General features: G+C 36.5%; 1 protein-coding gene across 13 annotated transcripts in view; it reads right to left on the bottom strand.

The window, feature by feature from the left end:
- Positions 1–21,983, bottom strand: part of LOC128734982 (protein alan shepard) — a 370,743-nt gene that overhangs the window by 38,234 nt on the left and 310,526 nt on the right. For 12 of the 13 annotated variants that reach the window (XM_053829412.1, XM_053829406.1, XM_053829405.1 and 9 more), the window contains one exon: positions 14,324–14,374. The exons of the other annotated variant lie outside the window; for it this stretch is intronic. In XM_053829412.1, the coding sequence (XP_053685387.1) occupies positions 14,324–14,374 (51 nt within the window). The remainder of the gene's footprint in view (positions 1–14,323; positions 14,375–21,983) is intronic. 13 annotated transcript variants of the gene reach the window in all.

Below are 21,983 nucleotides of genomic sequence, written 5' to 3'. Positions count from 1 at the left end.
TCCAGCCGGGAAAACTTGCATGTCCAGCAGAAATCTTGCAGAATAACATTTGTCATACCGTCCTACACAAATACATGTGCGCTAGCTTCATAAACATTATTGTGATTTTTAGTTCGGACGATGAAAAATTTAGATGGACGGATTTTAAAATGGTAGGACGAATTTAAGTAATAAAGTCAATTGCGTAATTTAAATAAAATGCTAAATAATAATCGCTTTTTAGAGATTTCAAAGTGCACGGATCGGCAGGTAAGTGTGTTTGAGTCAAATCAGCACAAGAACTTTTGGGGTATTCATTAAATCCACCTAAGAAATGATGAAAATTAGAGTGGTTTTCCTTACTACGACGGGAATTAGAAATAAACCCTATTTGCTGATTCATGCGATTTAATTTGTATCCGTTTGCTCATAGTCGACCAATTCGAGGTCAAAATTTGGGTATTTTTTATATTGAAAAGTTCTACAGTTCCTAAACAAGCAAAGATAGAGGTATACTATATTCAGCAAAGTTGTATATTTCAACTATATGTACAACTTTGTAAAACATGAAAAGTCATACAACAAATACAAAAAGAGTTAAAATAGAAAAACTGATTTTATCGATTCATATATGATCGGTGTTAAGTTAGACCCGACCAAGTGACAAATATTTGATTTCGAGAAAAATGAAGTCAAAGTTTGCTATTCTGTATTGTTTATGCTATCAATCGTTCAAAACTCTTTCATATCTCTGGCTGTTTGCAACATTTATGTAATCTGATTAGAGTAAAATGAAGCTTAATAAATTCTTGATCGTTTGCTGTCATTAACTCATTTTTTAAAATTTTTCGACTTGATCCGGTTTTACCGACCTTCTTATATGGATTTTACTATCTTCGCTGAAAAGATAGCAGCTATTGCCTTCAGCAAAATTTCTTGTAATAATATGCTCTAAAAAGTTGCAGAACACATCAATGTGTTTTATTAAAATTGAAAAAAAAAATCAAAATTTGAATTCTACTAAGCGATAGAACTTTTAATTTCAAGAAACTCTTCCAAAGGCTCTATAACCAAGTTTCCCTACTAAAAAACGTTAATGCGCACGTTTTTTTTTTATTTTAGACCACTGTACTTCCCTCCACTTTGTTCAGACTTTTCCTCCTTGTCTCCTAGCCACTTGTATACAACTGCTACTGCTCAAAAATGCAAGAGAAATGCGGCCCCTTTCAATAATTTGGACCTTTACCTCCTTTTTAGGGATCCACTCCTTTCGTCAACCCCCCGGGGCTCATTTATTTGTGTCATGGAATATCTACGCAAATTTAGTTGAAGAACCGTCCAGGCCTTCCGGAGTTATGACAAAACATAAGGGATTGTTGACCAAACTCGTGACTTTAGTCATGACCTTGAAATGCGGTCAGGCATATATTAATATTTTTTTTTTTTTGAAACGAGATTCTACAATTGATGAAGGGACGGTAAGGGAAAGTAATGAAGAAGGATTTTTTTCCGGGAATGAAGGGGAAGGGTGGAAAGGAAGGGGGGGGGGGGGGTAATAGGTAGCTATGCTTAACAAGTTGTCGTTGTGACTCCTATCTTTTGTCAAATGCTGGAAGGTGCATGGGTCGAACCAAGCTGTAATCAGAGATTATAACCGGATTTTGATAAGGGATTGTCCCCTGTTGTTAAACGGCTCCGGTAGTGAAATACCCATCGTTTTTGACGTGTTTATTAAACCAGCACTACCAAATTACTACCAACGCACTGTGGGTTGAATCCCAAATCTAGGAGACCAAAAGTAATTCCGCTAACACCGTTAGTCCTAGGTATATAGTATCATCGGAGAAAATGTGTTATTTCAACTTTCACTTTTTTTGGTGTATATGACATTAGGTTGGTCATCATAGTAAGCGGATGCAAAACATAAACTTTTTTTATGGCTTAAGTTAGCTGAATAAAATGTTCAGAAAACTTAAAGAAAATTAAATTTTTAGTAACTTTGCTTAAGAAATGAAAGTCGTATCTCTTATGGTTGATAGGCTAGAGCAATTTAAAGTTTTTTGGTCGGGGTGGATCTAAAAATCCGTTTTAATTTTCTTTATATCTCCTTTCGTGTTTATTTCTCACAAATCATACCTTCTGAGCACTTTCACACCCATTGAAAACGCACAGTTTGTTTGAAAGAATCAAGTCGCTATCTCCTTTGGTTCGGAAGCTACAGACATTTTTTCTAAAAAAAATATGCTTTTTTCAAATATCAATAATGTAAATGTTGCTCAAAAGCAGCAAATCAAATTTAGTATAGATGTTTAATAATATAATGGCCACCGAAATTTATTGTGATCACATCGGTCTAGGTCGGCTCTGTTTTGCTAGATCGTATTGAATAATGAAGTAAAAATTGTCGTTTTACTTACTAAAATCACAATTTCTACGTTAATAATATGGATTAAAAAAGCGAAAATAAATCTGGGTTTCATCCCACAGTGCGTCGTCTCGTCTCATTGAACTCTACTGTACTCTATTGAGCAAATAACAATCAAAATACAGCTTTTAGAATGTTTTGTAGGAAACATGTGCGAAAGACATGCCGGGAAAAGTTATGAATTTTTCAAAATTTTTAGTCGTTTATGTCCCCTTAAGGCGTTTTCCGTTAATAAATGAATGTAATATTTGATTTTTGTTTTATATTTCTTTATTTTCTTTTATTGATTTTTCGAAGTGTTTTACAACACTTTTTTGGTCAAAAAATTTTATGTCCCCCAATTTTGCTATAACTTTTTTGTTTCAAGCAAAAAATATATGCTGTCTTTAGCAGAAACATACGTAAGTCTTCAATCTTTCAAATGCTTAAAAAAGATTCGGAATTAAATAATCCTTTCGAAAGCTATGACCAAAAAACAAAGCCTGTTTCATAGCCGGGGATATTCCCCTACATACATATGCCCGCCTAGTTAGCTTCGAAGTTCGATACTGGTCTAGAAAGCCAGTCGGCATATGTTCGAGTCTCAGCTGGGTGGTGCTGCTGAGATCAGTAGGATCGTTGCACTAGCCCCGTAATTGTCCTGTACTCTAATAACCGGTTGCAAAATTTATCGATAAAGAAGGGTAATGTCTAGAGAAGGTTTTACCCAAGGCTTTGCTTTACATACATGTTCTGGTGGACGCAAATGATCCTCAGGTTTAAAGTGTCTATACTTTCAAAAAAACAAGTTCCCTTTCATATATTTAGAAAAAAAATATCAAACCAGTATACACGTTCTCATTGACAAACTTCGCAGCCGGCTGTTAGAGTAATTATCTTGTTCTCTAACAGTGGGCTGTGAAGTCTGTCGATAAAGAAGGGTCAAATCTTTAAGACGTTTAAGCCAAAAGCTTTGCTTTTTTTTCAAATCACTATCAGTCATCTTCAATTGCGAAATGGTATCAAATCTTGGGTTTCGACTGTTAACTGTGAACTTCTACCATCATACAAAAGTGGTAGTTTCACATGCAGTGTTTGAATATTGAACAACAAAATAGCGTCAAATAACGATCTCCAGTTCAGAAAACAAAAAGGGATGTGCCTTAGATATGACCGCATGGTTGACGTAAGACTTACGCAAGGCTGGTTGTGGCATTAAAATTTTGAATATAAAAGATAACTTTTTCAAGGACTAGGCTTTTAACGTGAAAAGAAGAAAAACAGATAGATTAAAAGGCGTATTTTTACGCATATTTCGGAACTTACGTGATTTTTATGCGATTTTCGGAATTTACGCGGATATTCTCTACGAGTCTATTGTGTAGTTTTGAATTTGACGAGGATTTTTACGCTAATTTCAGAATATAGGTACGGGGTTTCGAACCACTATAGGAACAAATCCTGCCTCCAAAAGCCCCCAATCGCCAAATTTGGTTCAGTTTGTTTGATTAGTTCTCTAGTTATGCAGAAATTCGTGTTTCATTTGTAGGGGCGCACCTCATCCAGACAGAGGAGGGGTCATGAACCACCATAGAAAAAACCTACACATGCCAAATTTGGTTCCATTTGCTTGATTAGTTCTCGAGTTATGCAGAAATTTGCGTTTAATTTATATGACCCCCCCCCCCCCTTCCAGAGCGGGGAGGGATCACTAACCACCATAGAAAAAATCTGCATTTAAAAACCCCCGCATGCCAATGAAATTCAAAATTTCGAAACACAGTTCGGAAAGTGTAAGAAATGGAATGAAAAATGAAAAAGGAGTTGTCGTTACTCTAATATTCGTTATGTTTCAATCAAGCCTTAATCGTATTGTGCAATTTGTTTTTTACGCAATTTGTTATAGTTTAGCAGCTGTCGATTTCAGCCGTTTTCCAATTTCATTTGTTTTTCAATTTCGTTCCAGTCGAATCTGAATTTTGAGTCAATTATTTTTAAATTGACTCAATTTTGTTTGGATTTTTTTTTAATTTTGTCACTCGTGTAGGATACAGTTGCTTCTGATTTTTCATGATATTACATTTTGAATAGAATGGTGGTTATATGGCCCAATTTGTACCGCTACGGGCAGGCCAATGCTAATTTTTCAATTACAAATCAAGTCTGTTATATAAGTAATACAATTTACATAAAACTTTGAAGCAGTTAGAGGAAAATAAAAGTATCCATTTCAAACCAGTTCCTATTTAACGACTCAACGTTATAGTTTTGTAATTGTTATACCTTTCCTTTCAGAACCAACGCACCCGCTGACTTATTCTATGTAACTACATTAAAAAGTCTTTCTGGAAATTTTCCCGCCTGTGCAGAACATTTCATACATAGGTAATGTCGCAAGCACAGGGACCAACAAGCGTCGTGCATTTCACAGCCTGTTTCAGCTTCTATGCTCCATTTCACCAGCATAGCAGCAGCAGACGACGAAAGTGCTTACTGCAATCTGCGAAATCAGCGAAATGAAATAAACCGAAACAAGATTAGCGAACGGGAGGAAATATAATTCAAAACTTTATCTCTGTTCTAAAATCGTAGCCGAAATCTTGATTTCTCGTTTGTTGGTTTCTTCGGCTTGGCTGGCAGCGCGCAGCGACAGTGCGTCAACCGACGCCGCCCAACGGTGTGTTCCCAACAATAACGTTTGGCCCGGCGCGGCGTGGCCCTAAGGTGGGTGGATTTCAGACTGGGTGCACTTTCCACCCGACTTGGTTGGTACGCCCTCCAGCGCTTAAAGATACTGGAAGCGGAAAGAATGAGTTCCAAATGAATCTAGGAGTAAACATATTTTTACGACTGATCTTTTTCACTTCTCGTGCACGAACTGGTTGCCGAAGTTTAAAATTTTCTTACAATCAAAGCCAGTGTGAATGACACCGGAGATCAACAAAGCATAATTTTAGATCTATAATATTTTCTTAGCTTTTAACTATTTCATATAACTGTAACTCGAAAAAGGGTTTTGTTTGTACTGCATTCCATACCAAAACCGTTGGCAATCATAAAGTTAACGTTCGTTTGAAGTGCGTAGTATTTCCAACTAAACCATCCGAACCGGCATAAACTTCGAAGGGCCAAATAAGTTTCACAGAAGTTTTCCTTACGCTAATATACTTATATATGTGTGCTTATTTTCTTGGCTGTGTAGTCCAAACTTTACTCGAGAAGTTTTTCGATGAACATTAACGACTGTTTATTCCAATCCGAACTACGATCGACACTTCTTTTCCCAGCAATTTAATACGCTGCAAAGTGCCAGCTACGAAGCGGCAGCCGGAAATAAGTGCCAACTGGAAAGTTTCCTTCATTCCTACTCATATTATATGTATGCCGTCGACATGGGGCTACATTCACTCTTTTCATTCGTAAAATTCATTAAAAAAATTCTGTGTGATAAGGAGTACCATTATATTCAAGTATTTGCAATACTACTTTGTTTGGAATTATTCCGAAAAACTACTTTGTCTGACACTATTGATACAAATATGTAACTCATTAGTTGGATTCTTCCATACATACATTGGGTATATCACGACCGGATGGGCTTGGTTGAGTCTCTATTTTGGCAAATTCACATCCACACACTGCCAGCCAACCGGAATACATACACTCTGTCGATCTTTTTTCATCATCAAATGAAATCAGGCTCCTAAATAAAGCGCGTGCAAGGTTCATGGCACTAGAAGAATTTAATGAAAATTTTCCTTTCCCTCTCCTTCTAGCGGCTGGACAGAATTTTCCACACCGAAAGAAAACGGCATTCGAGGAATAAATTTTCCATCTTTGTTCACTTTCTCAGAACATTCAGATAGAGCCCTTTACGCCCGCATTTGTGTTCGTTCTTCGTTCGAAGCCGCCTTTTAAATTGCCCCTTCCTCGAATCACCCGAGTTATCCCTGGCTGCGGAAGAAAAGTTCGTCATCCGTTTCGGTGGTTGCCGGATGCCCGTTCTCCGAAAATCCCTCCATGTGAACTATGAAGATGATCCGCGAATGTGCCACTTGGCATTCTTCAAGCGCAAGAAATCATCCTTCTTTCTATGTATATACATAAAGACACACAATGTGGCTTGGATATCGGGAAGACTATATCTGCTGACACAGTGGGGCAGCCCGCTCAAGCCCAACGAGGTGAAGAGATAAATGCTCCAGCATTTCCTTTACTTTCTCCCCCCTGCCCGTTTCCACCATTTGCAGCTGCAAACTGGTGATGAGATTTTCGACATCCGTCTTGCTGCTACATAACATAGGCAGCCCCAGAGGAACACAGATTCCCACCGACAGTATTCCTACTCTCCGACAAGCCATACCGCTCCGTATTCTCTATCTAACGAACGGGCGCAACGATTCTGTTCAAGGATTTAATTCAAACGATAAAATTCAACTAATTTGCAAGTTTATTTTTTAAAATACCACTGATAAATGGTAAGTTGATGAAATAAATCTCATCCGATTCGCTACCAGTCGAGTGTCTATTCGAAATAATAATTGAGTTTGCAAATTGAGTAATGAACCGTTCGCTGTTCGCTCATCCAAACACAATCTCGAATTTAATGCCGGTTTGCCTAACATAAACAGTAGGCCACATTTTGATGATGTTTCAAGTTACAAAATAAATTTGACAGCGGCAGTTGTACGGGCGTGAAAACATTGTTTATACATACCTACCTGGAAAAACTGAATTTTTTTCATCGCAGATTAAATAAAAATTATGGCTTATACAATTTATAATTTTTCGTTCCAGAAAATGTTTGACCGTCGATCGTAAGTGGCCAAAAATAGTGTTCCGTATGATGATAAAAATCACAAAAAGTGAGAACTTATAAATGCAAATCAAACTTTTATGTTCGACATGCAGTAAAAAAATTGCATCCGTCCAAAAGTCCAAAAAGAGCAGGATTATGTACGTTTATACTTCAAAAAGTATCTAACCGCAATGATCGACAGAATCCGAAAGCAAAGACGTCACGCTGTATGTTGTATATACGAAAGTTGCTGCTACCATACTGTATACATGTATGGAAGGAGTTTACCACATCTATTCTCAAAGTCTAGACCCGCTAGTGAGTAAGTATAAATAATGTTAGTTGCTGAAGTAATACGTACAGCAGACAATTATGGCTGCTTAATATGATCTACTTGATTTGACAATCGATATCCCCACAGCCTCAAATATATCTAGACTCGATAACGAGAAACCGGGACTTGACGCTTCGGTACATACCTACATACTTTGATTATCGCAAGGAAATAACTCGACGAAACTGGATAAAGACCAGCTGTTAGAGTCATACGGGGAATAAACCAGTAAGTATATAGCGAAAAAGGGGTTAAGACTGGCCAAAATCAGCGTAATTAAAAGTTTTTCAAATATCAGAAAATATTGTTAACACAAACATGACACAAATATCGCAGTTTTTACAGAATTGGTGCTTCCCTCAGCTTCCGAGAAACACTAATTATTACCGCTACCTGAATCATGAATTTGTACGTGTTTTAAACATTAACATTCGGCTGTTTTAATTTTTTTTTAATTGCGCAAAACTTTAGATACACCACCTTAAAATTGTCAGGTGATAATTAAATCTTCACAAAGCGACGTTAAACGTTAATTTCGCTGAATAATTTTCAGTGCAATGCGTTTATGGGATTCCATTTTAATTTTTTTTTGTTACAAATTTATAAACTAATCCTGCTTAGTATTCCCCTAAACAAAAGCACCGTCATCACAGAGCGCACAGGAATGAGTCAGAGCAATTTATTTGCGTCACGCGTGCAGTCCCAGCCTGGTACAAGTTTGCCAGCTCATCCTAACTTCCAGGATTAACATTTGAAGCAATACGGTGTGCGGATTATCATCAGGAGGCGATACACCACACCGAATGAATATGAGAGGCTTTTGTGCGTGCTATTAGCTAGCTTTGCATTGAAATTGACATTTGGGAATGGAGTGGAATTATTCGTCGAATAACTTTTGCCATGATACTGTGATTGACTGTGAATGTAAAGTGGCGTTTGTTTCACTCACTACCGTCACTCTGGTCTGACTCTGAAAAGCTCTGATATCAGTTGAACCGAGTCAAATGCCGACACCCACATATTCGAAAGCTTCTTAGCATGTGGTGCTGGAAATGTGGACAAGGAATTATGGCAATATGTCGTATCTGCTGTTGACTTTGATAAGGGTTGCTCGGCAGGATTGCAGAGCTGGCAAGCGAAGCGAGGAGGCACATGGTAGTGGCGAGCGGCCCGAAGTAGTGAATTATTATTTGCGAACCTACGTCGGCACCCTCTGAACAATGTTCATCAATAAAGTCACAAAGATTACGTGTCACCGATCACAAATGGCACAAAATTAGCATAGAAAGGTCTACCGCTATCTGCAGCCCAGCAGCACTAGACACGCAGCAAGCTAAAGACCCATTTATTGATCCTGGAGCGTTCAGTTGAATTATAAAACTCGATTATGTCTTCGTGATGTCCCTTTTGGGCTGATAAATGAGAAGGGATAGAACCGTCGATTAGAGAGAGAGAGAGAGAGAGAGAGAGAGAGAGAGAGAGAGAGAGAGAGAGAGAGAGAGAGAGAGAGAGAGAGAGAGAGAGAGAGAGAGAGAGAGAGAGAGAAGCGGGAGCTAGAGACAGAGAGACAGTTTCGCATAAAGTGATGAAACTAATAATAAATTGATGACGCATTAAAGGTGGGTTGTTCCCCAAGACATGACTGGTATTGATGGACAAAATATTGCTTAACAGCAATAAATGTCATGCATAACCGGGAATTTATGTGGAGATGAATCATAAATTTATTCGTTGAAATTATATTAACCGGCACAGAACATCCATCGTCGTCGTACGTCCGGATCCAAGTTGGATAATAATCATAAACTTTGGAAACTTTTCAAATGGCTTTGAATTAATCATCACTAAAGAGTACTTGCTAAGCTGTCAACTGGTTTTTTACTGCATGCATAAATTATACGTACTTTAAGAGTAGTAAACTCAAGCATATTTTCGGTTAGTGATTTAAAGCTTATTATAACAAAACAAAGTTGCTCAACGATATAATTGATAGTGCTTTGTAAAATGATAACATATTTTATGGTTTGGTTATTAATTAGTAATTTGTTTCTTTAACCAAAAGAACAAACACAAAAGCGAACAATAGATTTGAGAACAAAACATAGAGATTTCAATGGGTGTAGTTTCAATGAAAGGAATTACACTGGTAGTTCCTGTTAATTTTATAAAATACTTTTTTTTCAGTGAGATCAAAATAGACAAGTTTGGTTTTGTCCTTCCCCAGTAAATACGCACTAGAGTGCCCTGATCGCGGTAGAAAGTGGAGTATCTAACTGAACGTGGAGCAATAAGTAGGTTTCCAGTTTAGCTAATTGTGTTGATATAATTTGGTTCGCCATAACTCCGGAACGTTTGGACGGTTCTTCAACAAATGTAGTTTGTTTTTGTCAAAAAATGCTCAGCGCATGGCGGTTGACAAAACAGGGAGACGGTCTCTTACAAGGGGAAGGAAGGTTTAAATGGGTAAAGGCGTGCATTTTTCTATCATTTGGAACGATAGCAGTTGTACAAGTGGCTGGATTTCTTTCGGGAGAATAGCGTAACCATTAACAAGGGGGAGGTTCAAAAACGTAAAACAATATTTTGTGTCCATTTATAGGAATTGCCGAGAAGAAGACAGATTTACCAGTGGCTGGGGGACAACAGGAGGGAAACTGACAAAGTGTGTAGACACATTTAAATGAAGAAAAAGGGTTTTCTTTCTTGCATCGTGAGAATTTTCGTTACAATGTCAGATGTACAAGTGACTGAGAAACATATCCCAAGTAACAATGTGAGTTTAATTGCACTCTTTTTGCGGTTTTCTTGTCCAATTTTGGTTATAAAAGTCATCATAACAGTGTAATAAAACCGAAATTTCTGTTTGGGATGGACCCCTAGTAAGATCGGGTAATCAGCTAGTGCTGCAATAATCATGACTAAAAAAATAATTTTCCTTTAAAAATTGTTTTTGTTTTCTGAAGTTTTCATCCAGTTTTTATATTAATTTTTGCTTGTTACCGTAAACGCATCTAATTCTGCGCATGGTTCTTAATTCTGTGCACTGCACATTCTCCTTAGAAATCATAGCATTTTCAAATGAATAGCTCTATGTACACATATTTTCATAGATGTGTTATTCAAGATGAAAATTTTCCGAAATTTGGAAGTTTTAACTGAAATGTAGGGTGCGCAGAATTGGGCTCCATACGCACAATTAGGTGCGTTTACGGTGTTTTGCTTACAGTTATTAATATTGTTATTGTTGTATTGATTTGATTTCTCTTTAATTTTATTTTTGTGTATTTTTTTATTAGTTTTGTGTTTCTTACCAGGGACGTAAATGTACTGGTTGGTGACAAAAATTTGAAGACATTTACCATTGTATCTTGCTACCAGTCTCGCGACATGTTACTGGTACACAAGCACCGAAAAGAAATACAAGAATAATGAAAACATCCTTTGTTCTACTTGTCAGACACTCGTCGATATGGGGGAAAAAGTGTCACCAGTCTTGGAGACACTTTTTTTGTATTCTCTTTTGCTGCTTTGCGTCCGTAAGCCAAACATACAGCTTTCCCCCAAACAACACGGTTTTTAATAAGAAGGTTCTCAATACATCTCATTCTTTATCACTACTCCATACTATTTCAACTATAACTGTAAGTAAAAAGCGGCAAATGTCGGCGAATAGTCGGCTAACGTATGAAAATGTTTGCTTATTATCATGCACATATTCTGGTTAGTCTCGACACTTATAAGATAGCCACTGTCGATACAGAAACAGTACAGAGCGATGGTATTGGTTAAGAGTCTGACATGGATTTGCATGCTGGTAAATGTAATAGAAAGAGTGTACCCGTTTCGCTCCCTGTTTCTTACCATTTTGGTGTCATTGTTGAATTTCTTGTATCATTTTGTGTATTTTTATTCCGGTTATCATTTTAGAATAATCTTTTTATAATTTTTGTAACATTTTTCTGTTACATGGTATCATTTTTAAGTATTTTGTATCATTTTTGTCTGGTTTATTTGGCAGTTTGTGTTATTATTTGTATAATTTTTGTGTTCTTTTCGCATTATTTTGTTGTCTTTTTGGTATTATTTGAGACAATGTCGTGAATTTTATTGTTTTTATTGTTTTATCAGTTTTTGCACCATTTTTGTGTCATTATGTGCTATTTTTGTGCCATTTTGATGCGTTTTTTATATCATCTGTGAATAATTTTGGTACTTTTTATATTCGATGTTCATTATTTGTTAGGCCATTACAAATATTTTATAAAGTTTTTGTCCTTCCGGTGTTCGGCCACTGAAGGGGGGGGGGGGGCGAAAAAAAAAACAAAGTGAATTTTTTAATCGAGCAAAAAAACATGAATTTTAAGAATTTTTATTTAAGGTTTAAACGTGAAAACCGAATCTATTCTTGCTTATAATATATTCGTTATTATTTTCTATGCAAAAATATACGAAAAAAGACAAAAACCAAAAACGAAGGAAATTTTTTTTGGACGATTTTCGGAAATTCCATTGTTCGAATTTCCATTTCTGTTTCGTGCTAGAAGCGTTAATTCAACTCGGAGACTCATTTTTCGAGTTTTTCAGACTGTAGAGCCCACCAACAATTGATTTTATAAAAAGAAATTTGACTCATATCCTACAAATTATTTTTTTGCCCCCCGATTTTTCAAGCCAATTTCTAAGGGGGGGTGACAAAAACTTTAAATATGATTTGCAATGGCCTTATTGGTGCCGTTTTTGTGTTCGTTATTGCATTACTTTCACGTAATTTGGCGTTATTATTTTATTATTTGGTATCATTTTTTGGTTACTTTAATATCACTTTTCTGTTGTTTTCGGATCGTTTTTGTAATTTGCTTTAATTTTGTGTAGTTGTTGTCATTTTGTGTCATTTTTACAATAATTTCGATTTGTAACTTTTCCTTGTTGTATTTGCGTAACTTTGTACTTTTACGTATTCTTTGTATTCTATTTTAATGCTATTTTTGTATTATTTTTGTATCATATTTACAATTTTCATTTCATTTTTGAGTTAATGTGTATCCGACATGTATTTTCCCTGTTTTGTACCTTTTTCTGTAGATATCTATAAAGTTTCCTTTCATTTTTTTCTATCACACTTGTTTTTTGTGTCATTTTTGAGTATTTTTGTGTCATTTATGAATCATTTTTGTTATTTTTTGTTATTTGTGTATGATGAATATGTATATTTTTGCGTCATCATTCTATTTATTTTTATGTTACTTTGGTATCTTTTTAGTGTAGTCCATTAGTGTTATATTTATGTCAGTTTTGAATAATTTTTCTGTCACATATGTATTATTTTTGTTTTTTGTGTTATGCTACATTTCGGTGCTGTTTCTGTGTCATTTGTTTCATGAAATTACGATGTTTTACATATATTTAAATAAAATATGGTTTAAAATGGCGTAGTTATATAAATAATTTTTTAACTAAGAAAACTAACTAAACAAAATTTAGTATTATTATCTGTCATTTTTATAACATTTCTGTATCTGTCTTGTGATATTTTCTTGTCATTTGGGAGTCTTTTTTGTGTCTTTTTCGTTTCATTTTTACATAATCATTATTGTTTTCATTTTCGAATCACTTTTCTGTTGTTTTTGAATCATTTTGATGCCATTGTTGTGTCATTTTTATACCTTTTTCATCGTTCTAGTATTATTATTTCTTCATTCATCTCTCAGTTGGCTTCGTGGTCTCGAATGCCGGCTGGGAGAGGCTATTAGACTTAAAAGGATCATAGCACAAGCCCCGCAATTGTTCTGCACTCTATCGGCTGACTGCGAAATCTGCCGAACAAAAACAGAAGGTCAAGTTTCAGACACGGAATGCAGCACTTAGGCTTTGTTTCTTTTCTTGTGCGTATTCCAGTTTAAGGAAAATGAACTTTTCCTTTTAATTCCATTATTTATTCCTTGTGTTTACATAAACGTATTTCGTATCTGCCTTATTTCTTAATGTTTCTAGCTGGATTTGATTTTTATGAAAACTCTATGTTCTACGATGATTCATTCAAGAATAACGCCTTTTTGAAATAAGCGGTGTCCGAGAAAATTAAAAAATTTTCATTGAAGTTTTTTGGATAAACTGGTGACCTCCAATTTTTAAATGTTGATTTCGTTTATAATTCACTACTTTTCGTCATTGGCAAAACTAGGGAGGGTTTTAAATTTTTGGAATTTTTGGCCGGTTTTAAATTTTTGGAAAAACGATAGTTAGATAACTCAAGATAATAAAAACATTAGAGTAATTTCCCATGCATTCATGTGCATTTAATTTGTATACCGACGAAATAAAATGGTCAAAAAAATGCCGGGGGTTATGCCCTCCCCCCTCCTAGAAAAGAGCGCTAGCTCCGCCAATGCTTTTCGTGTACAAAATTTCATAGAATTCTAAAACTCTTTGATCCAAATTTACAATTATTTACAAAAGTCCCCAATTTTATTAGTGTCTAGTTCGTAGACTTAAAAAATGCGAATTACTGGGCGTATATTTAACTTTATCACAATTTAACGTATGAAATCATGTTGTACGATATCAAAGTGAAAGTGAGGCACGTGATGCAGTGTGCCGCATCCTAGACACACCAGTACGTGTTGATAACGGGGTTGCGAGTATTTCCTGTCAACCCCATGGTCAGATTCCTTTAAAACAATAACTGTTTCATTTAAGATTAGGTTTTACGACGCTGCAATTAATGCCGATTTCTCGCCGATATTACTAGATAACGAACTCAAACGAACAAAATGTAACTACTCTACGTTAGGATAAAAATTTCAAGTACCTGATGTTTTGTGTTATAGAGGGTGGTCTCCGACGGTGCCAGTAAGCTTACCTGAAAATAAAAAAAAATCTATAAGAAAGTGGTTTTCGCTAAGCTTAACCTACTCTAAACGCTAGAGGATGCACAGAAATGTACAGTTGCAGTGGGGAATGTCTGAAGGCTACCGCATATTGTATAGAAGCCAATCAAATTTCTTCGGGTGAAATGGGAATGTAATCGGGTTTTCTTACTGCAACATGTAATTTTCTTTCAATCCTATTTCTGGCAGTAATCCTTTCAGTATCAGCAATCATAACTCCATAGATTTGATTCAGATTACCAACAGTAGGTTACGAAAATCAGTTCCAAATCATGTTATTTTCTCGTGTCTGTTAGGATCTATTAGGAAACCCCCGTCACTTTTTTGCCATACTCTGAAATATCGATTTTCTATTAAACGGCTTAGACTTTGATTCATTCGACCAGAAAAGACGTGGCAGTCGGTTGTGATTTTGTTTGTTGATGTCTTACCGGTGGTTGCCACCTGTACTTTCATTGGCTTACAATACGTGGATTTAATTCTTCCTTAAATATCTCTTTTGGATCGATTAGCAACGCTTCATTGTCACGTCATAAAATTTCAACGATCCATAAACACCTTAAGCAGATTGATCGTATCGATCATCTTGGAAAAAATATGCTGCATGCTACTATTAATGAACTAAAGTCCACTAAAGTCGGCTTCATCTCGCATTTCTCAGTCACATTGTCGGACAGTCAACAAACACAAGCGAAGCGGTACGAACTTAGTTAAAATCGACACCGTATAGTCATCGATTTACAATTGCTAAGTAGTGATATCGATATTTAACGTCAATCAAAATGACTTCCACGCCCTCTGGAAAATCGATGCGCCGGAAAAGGGTAGCCGCTGATACGTCGCTACTGACATAGTTGTAGATAGGTAGGTACATGCTGTGCTCGCCCCCATCTGTGGCGCAGGCACCAGAAGCGGCAAAGCGGTTTCATTTGTGCGAAGTTGTTTGTATTTGTTTCTTGAAAACGGAAAGGATGGCACCTACGACCGCCGCGCCGATCGACAACCTGTTGCAGTCTGGTGGCCACTACTGTGTTACGCTTCATACGGTACGGCAGTCACGCGATAGCATCGTGGGCGGCCTCGCTATCGTGGCGTGCGTACAAAGGAGTATTCTGTCTGACGGATGACGTTTGGTCGATATTTTTGACAGTGATCCCCAGCGCTCGGGCTGTCACTCAACGAATGGCATCGATTTCTTTAAAGCGTGAAAAATTGATGAACGTGGAGCCAGTTGTTGATAGCAGCTGTCGATTTTTCAATTGTTTAATGAGTTTTAGCGAATCGGGAAAAACACACCTTTTTATATGAAAATTAGCTCCTGAGATTTTAAAATGGAAAAATTTGTGACAATTGTGACAATGATTGAATTTTCGGCCCTACAATACATGTTCGTTTATACGTACAAATGGTCGCGCGTACGCATGCACGTTTTGTTGCGTCGTTTTGAGTGCCAATTGGGCATAGCTCCGGGAGGAAAATTAATTGAAAATCAATATTCCTCAACTGACATTAGCGCCCTGTTAATCATGTCCACGTCAGCTACCTCGCACGGCAAGTACGACCTGTTTCATACCGTAAGCGTTGACAAGGAATCTGGCAGGATATAAAACTCCGTTATCATTAACCAAATTACGCTTAATTAGGCTCGGAAAAGAAGAGTAGCACGAAATATTCTGGTAGGTAGGTATAGGGCGTTATTTTTTCCTATGAAAAATAGGATTTGCATGGTCTTGATTACTATCTAGTATACTTAAGAAGTAGTTGCGAGAAGTACTTACTGCTGTAGTAGTTACAGGCTTTTATTATACGAAATTTCGTGCAGGCAAGCGCGATTGCTTGGTACGGATTATCTGCATCATCTTTGAGCTGCTTTTGCTGCTAGCCGAATCAATAATAAGTAGGATGATAGGGTTCATCCTATATCATAACTACCATCCCATGTCAATCTTCAACAATGTGTGTAGATAAAATTAAATATTAGAGGTTATGTGAGGTAAAAGAAAGTTTCTTTTTGCTTTTTTGTTTAATCGTATTTTTTCTAGTCCACTCTGAAGTATGATGCTATTCAAACACTCAAACAATGTAATCGCGATAAAGCTTAGATCATTTGGAAATGAGACATTTTCGAATGCTTACATTTTGTAACAATTCATTGGAAACACTTTCTTAAAATAAAACAAAGGTTTATGTTATATTTCACGAAAAAAAAAAACTAAAACATTCATCGATAATTCGAAGAAATTTTTTCACTTTACTGTTGATATCGCTCATCGGCCGTTGCACAACTTCGAATTCTTCATCTGATCAACGTGACTGATTCTACTCCGTTGGGCGGAACAAACCTAGGAACAATTTGATGGACTCAGCTCTGTTGCGATGAACTGGATTTCATTGTCGTTGTATCATTGTAGCACGTCCTTGCTGTAACCTGTAATAGCAGCTGACTAAATCTGCTTAAAACGTAACTGGATCATCATGGGACTTAATGAATAGTCAAATCCGTTTATTACGGCAATAACATTCGTATATACTTCCGAATTTATAAGATTATCCACCACAAAAATACTGGTTTTCTTGCCAAAGGAACATATCCGTTGCTAAATCTCAATTTTTTTCGCGAATTTATCCGCGAAAATAAACTTGACTCTGCTACGAAGCTTGCCGCGAGTATTGACCTTCGGGATTGGGTTGAAATCGGCTTACTCAAATGTTAGTTTCATTGTTGGGCACAACATATTCATCGCGTTTCGTCTGCACTGAGTCGTACAGCTAACCAGAAGATTGAATTCTGACCAAACCGGTGTAATGTTGAATTAAGTTCACTTTAAATTAGTACATCCAATATGTTCTGCTTGCATCTGGAAATAACCTGATCACTTTAGTATAAGAATAAAATCGCTTAAACTTTCTCGTTTTAAGGTTGCAAGAGCGTTGGTAATCTGTAAATTACATACTCTAATGGTGATAAGCAGGTAATCGATTATTATTTGGCTAAATGCCATTTCCTCAGAATAGAATTTTTAGACACTACATCCACGATTAACAATTCTAAAATTGAAATATTGTAATGAGTTTAAGCTCAATTCATCTATCAATTTTCTTATGCTGTTTATTGTTTATTTGTTTATACCAACAGACATATTGTTGTCCTAATGGTAGCTTTCGTCCAACTAGTACGAAAATTGTTTAAAAGGTTCCCACGAATAGTCCTACGAGTAAGGTGAAAATCAAACCCAACTGATACTAGACTGAAAACTCGTTGCACTCCGACGATGGCCTCGTATGCTGCATAATTTGTTCTTCGAAACGACCTTTAAAGAAACATTTTGCTATGAAGAGGTAATATAAGAGGTTGAGGAGCAATGGACAATCGGCCCTCGCCATTATGATCGCGCGATTATGATTGCTGGGGTGTCCAGTCCGATTAGCATCAGGCGCGCTTCCTATCTTAGTTCTTGGCTGGAGCGCGTTTTTCCATGGAAGGCGACGTAGCGCGAGTCGAATGAATTCGCGTTGTATTTTCTCTAACCGATCAACACCATTTAGATAATGGGTATTCCAGACCGTCGAGCAATATTCCAGCCAGGGATGGCACGTTCACTGTGTTTCTACACGCGGGTGAACTACACCCTCTCTTTCCTGTGTGAATCACAGTTGGTCAGAGAAGTGAAATATTGAACCACACAGCGTCGGTGCAGCGTACTCAAAGGTGAGTGTGTTGTTTCTTCACACTCACACTTGCTAGTCTCCTCTTTTCCATCGTGTTTCGCTTGTTCGCACAGGGGAAGGTGCGCTGGCACGAACAGCCAAAGCTGCGTAGATATCACACAAATGCAAGACGGCACGGAATAGCTAACATAGTAGTAGTATTCGCGTAGCGCTTGCTATGTTGCATAGATGATGTGTTTCATGTATATACTGCCGCTATTCGCATAACAGTTCCAGTTTCTATGGAGATGGAACTGTTATGTAAATAGCGGCAGTATAAATACGCAACATTGCAAGCGCTACGTGAATACCCCTGCATATTTTTCCGTTCGATGAAGCAAAAGTAAATTGGAATAAAATAATATAAATTTTGTATATGACATCTATCAATTCGAAACAAATAATCCTTGAAATAAACAGTAATTATATTTTGCAATTTATGGTGACAAGTACCAACTAATATTTTAGGGTTTTAGCATTGTCAGGATTTTGGTTGCAGTTGCAGCATACTGCATATGCGAAGTTTAAGATAATTGAAAATATCCTCATTATTAACTTAATCAATAATGTTGGGGAAGAATAAATGCTTAATGCGAAAAATGTAGATTCAGACAAACTGAAAAATTCTTAATATTAGGCCAAAATATAGACCTAGAGCGAATAGAGCGAGGGTGAGAGTCGAACTCACAGGTCTCAATCTTTAGTCGAGTGTGTTGTTTAAGGGGACATAAACGACTAAAAATGTGTGTGTGTGTGTGTGTGTGTGTGTGTGTGTGTGTGTGTGTGTGTGTGTGTGTGTGTGTGTGTGTGTGTGTGTGTGTGTGTGTGTGTGTGTGTGTGTGTGTGTGTGTGTGTGTGTGTGTGTGTGTGTGTGTGTGTGTGTGTGTGTGTGTGTGTGTGTGTGTGTGTGTGTGTGTGTGTGTGTGTGTGTGTGTGTGTGTGTGTGTGTGTGTGTGTGTGTGTGTGTGTGTGTGTGTGTGTGTGTGACGCTTGACTTTAGTTATCTGTTTCTCGGATATGGCTTAGCCGATTTGATCGCCGTTTTAAGCTTGTTTGAAAGGTGTTACTGCCTTGCAGATCACTATTGAATTGTTTTGCGGTCCGAGGTTTCGTTTAAAAGTTAGGCCATTGCAAATAATTTCAAAAGTTTTTGTCACCCTTGGAAATTGGCTTGAAAACTCGGGGGGCAAAAAAATAATTTGTAGGGTATGAGTTAATTTTTTTCATAAAATCAATTGTCTGTGGTTTCTACAGCCTAAAAAACTCGAAAAATGAGTGTACGAGTTGAGTTAATGCTTCTAGCACGAAACAAAAATGGAAATTCGAACAACGAAATTTCCGAAAATCGGCCGAAAAATGTTTCTTTCGTTTTTGTCTTTTTTCGTAGATTTTTGCATGGAAAATAATAACGAATATTTTAAAAGCAAGAATAGATTTGGTTTTCACGTTGAAACTTTAAATAAAAATGCCTAAAATCAATTTTTTTTGCTCAATTAAAAAAATCTCTTTGTCAGTGGCCCAACACCGGAAGGACAAAAACTTTATAAAATATTTGTAATGGCCTTATAAGTAAAATAAGAAAATTACGCGACACATTTTTCTCCAGTACCGCTCAACCGATTACAACAATTTTAGTATCAAGTGAAAGATCTTGCTGCTGCAACATTTTTAGGGGAGTTTTGTTGAAAACAAAAATTCAGTTCAAAAGTTATGTTTAAAAATGTATTTTTGCCAAGCGCCAATTATTCGAACGTTTCTCCGAGATAGCCGAACCATTTATGCACTATTAATCTTGTTTGAATGGTAATATAACCTCATAGGTCACTATTTCTTTGTTTTTAGATTGGGCGTTTAATTTGAAAGTTATGAATAATCGTATGTAACACAATAAAATTTACAATGATGTATAACGTTTTTATCCAGATGAATCAGATTTCAATTATTTTAGTATCAAACGAGAGGTCTTATCGCTCTGAACATATCTGTCAAATTTGACGAGAATGGTCTTATCGGTCAAAAGTTAGGCCATTACAAATATTTTATAAAGCTTTTGTCCTTCCGGTGTTGGGCCACTGAAGGGGGGAACAAAGAGATTTTTTTATTCGAGCAAAAAAATATTGATTTTAGGCATTTTTACTTAAAGTTTAAATGTGAAAACCAAATCTATTCTTGCTTTTAATATATACGTTACTATTTTCCATGCAAAAATCTACGAAAACAGTCGAAAACAAAAGAAAAATTTTTCGGTCGATTTTCGAAACTCCGTTGTTCGAATTTCTATTTCTGTTTCGTGCTAGAAACATTAACTCAACTCGTACACTCATTTTTCGAGTTTTTCAGGCTGTAGAACCCACAGATAATTGATTTTATAAAACAAAATTAACACAAATGCTACAAATTATTTTTTTGCCCCCCGATTTTTCAAGCCAATTCCCAAGGGGGAAAGGGGGGGGGGGGTGGTTGACAAAAACTTTTGAATTTACACTGAAGTCGCTTTTTACGCGACTATTTTTACGCGGTTTTCGGAATTTACGCGGTTTTTTTACGCGGTTTTCGGAATTTATGCGGTTTTGATTTACGCGGGACGTATCCTGCGCGTAAAAAGCGACTTGAGTGTATTTGCAATGGCCTTATTTGAAAAAAATCATACACAAAGTCATACACATAAGCATCCCAGTGCGGCGCAAAACAACCTCGCCGAATAAAACACCGCTCCTGGTAAAACACGATTTTCAAACTGTATGTACCTTTTTCTCAGAAACTACACAACGTATGCAATTGACTTGTCTTGTGACAAACACCTTATGTTTGATAAATTAATATCCCACAAGCATTAGTAGAAGCATATACCTCAATGAACAAGAAAAAAGAAATTACATTGTGCTTAGCTGCGCGACTAATGGAGTATTATCTAATACATTTATTTACAGGTTATCCCTATGGATTAATGCAATTGAACACACAAAAATTCAAAAAAATATGCATGGTGAAAGCTATGTCTAAGTGTCCCCGCGTCTCTGTGTGTCACCGTTGCTAATAGGAATGTTTTATAAAAAATAATGAACTAGCGGACAATGTTTTTTTAATATTAACTATTATTACTATGTGATGCCGTGCAGTAATTTTAGTTTTAATTTAATATGTATGTAATATTTGTGGGGTGTGGCCAAAGATTCTTGGAAACATCGGGCAACATTACTGTTGCAACAAGTTACATGCTACATGTCAGTTTTTAGATAGTACCTACTTGCTAATACCAGGAAAATAGCTGTATAAAATCACGTCGGACTCGAATATCAACTAAATGTGTCAATTATTTGTAGTCGATTATACTAGAACATGCCCAATGTTGCATGTATTTTATGTTTAGCCGTTAAAAATCATATCAAAAATTATTTCGCATATGCCATAAACATCAGTATCGAGACAATTAAATAAATTACAATTACAATAAATTTTCATAGTGACTAAAGTTTTATAGCGATAATGAAATAGACAAAAACTGCTAGCCTGATTTTTAGTTAAGTCCTGTAAACAAAAATAAAGAAGCGAGAGTTTGTTTCCTTATATGGTAGTTTGGAATAACTCACGCGGTTTTTCCGTTGATGGCAACAATAGAACCTATTCAAAAATCGGGCCAGAATGGTATTCTAAGAGCGCGGACAACCAGGTGTGATTTGTAATACAGTAGGATTTCGAATTAGGCAACAACGGCGTATCGCCTATATTGCCAAAATCGAAACCGTGCTAAAATCGAGTCCCTTTTTTGAAATGAAAAAATTGAATGTAAATGCGTTGGAAATAGACTTAATATTATTAATCAACGATTGCAACTATTTTATCTTTAAAAAGTCCGCTTAGAGCTATCTGTCC

This window comes from Sabethes cyaneus, chromosome 2, assembly GCF_943734655.1.
Source record: "Sabethes cyaneus chromosome 2, idSabCyanKW18_F2, whole genome shotgun sequence".
Lineage (NCBI taxonomy): Eukaryota > Metazoa > Arthropoda > Insecta > Diptera > Culicidae > Sabethes > Sabethes cyaneus.
Note: the sequence above shows the minus strand (reverse complement) of the source record. Positions and strands in the feature narration are given on the sequence as shown.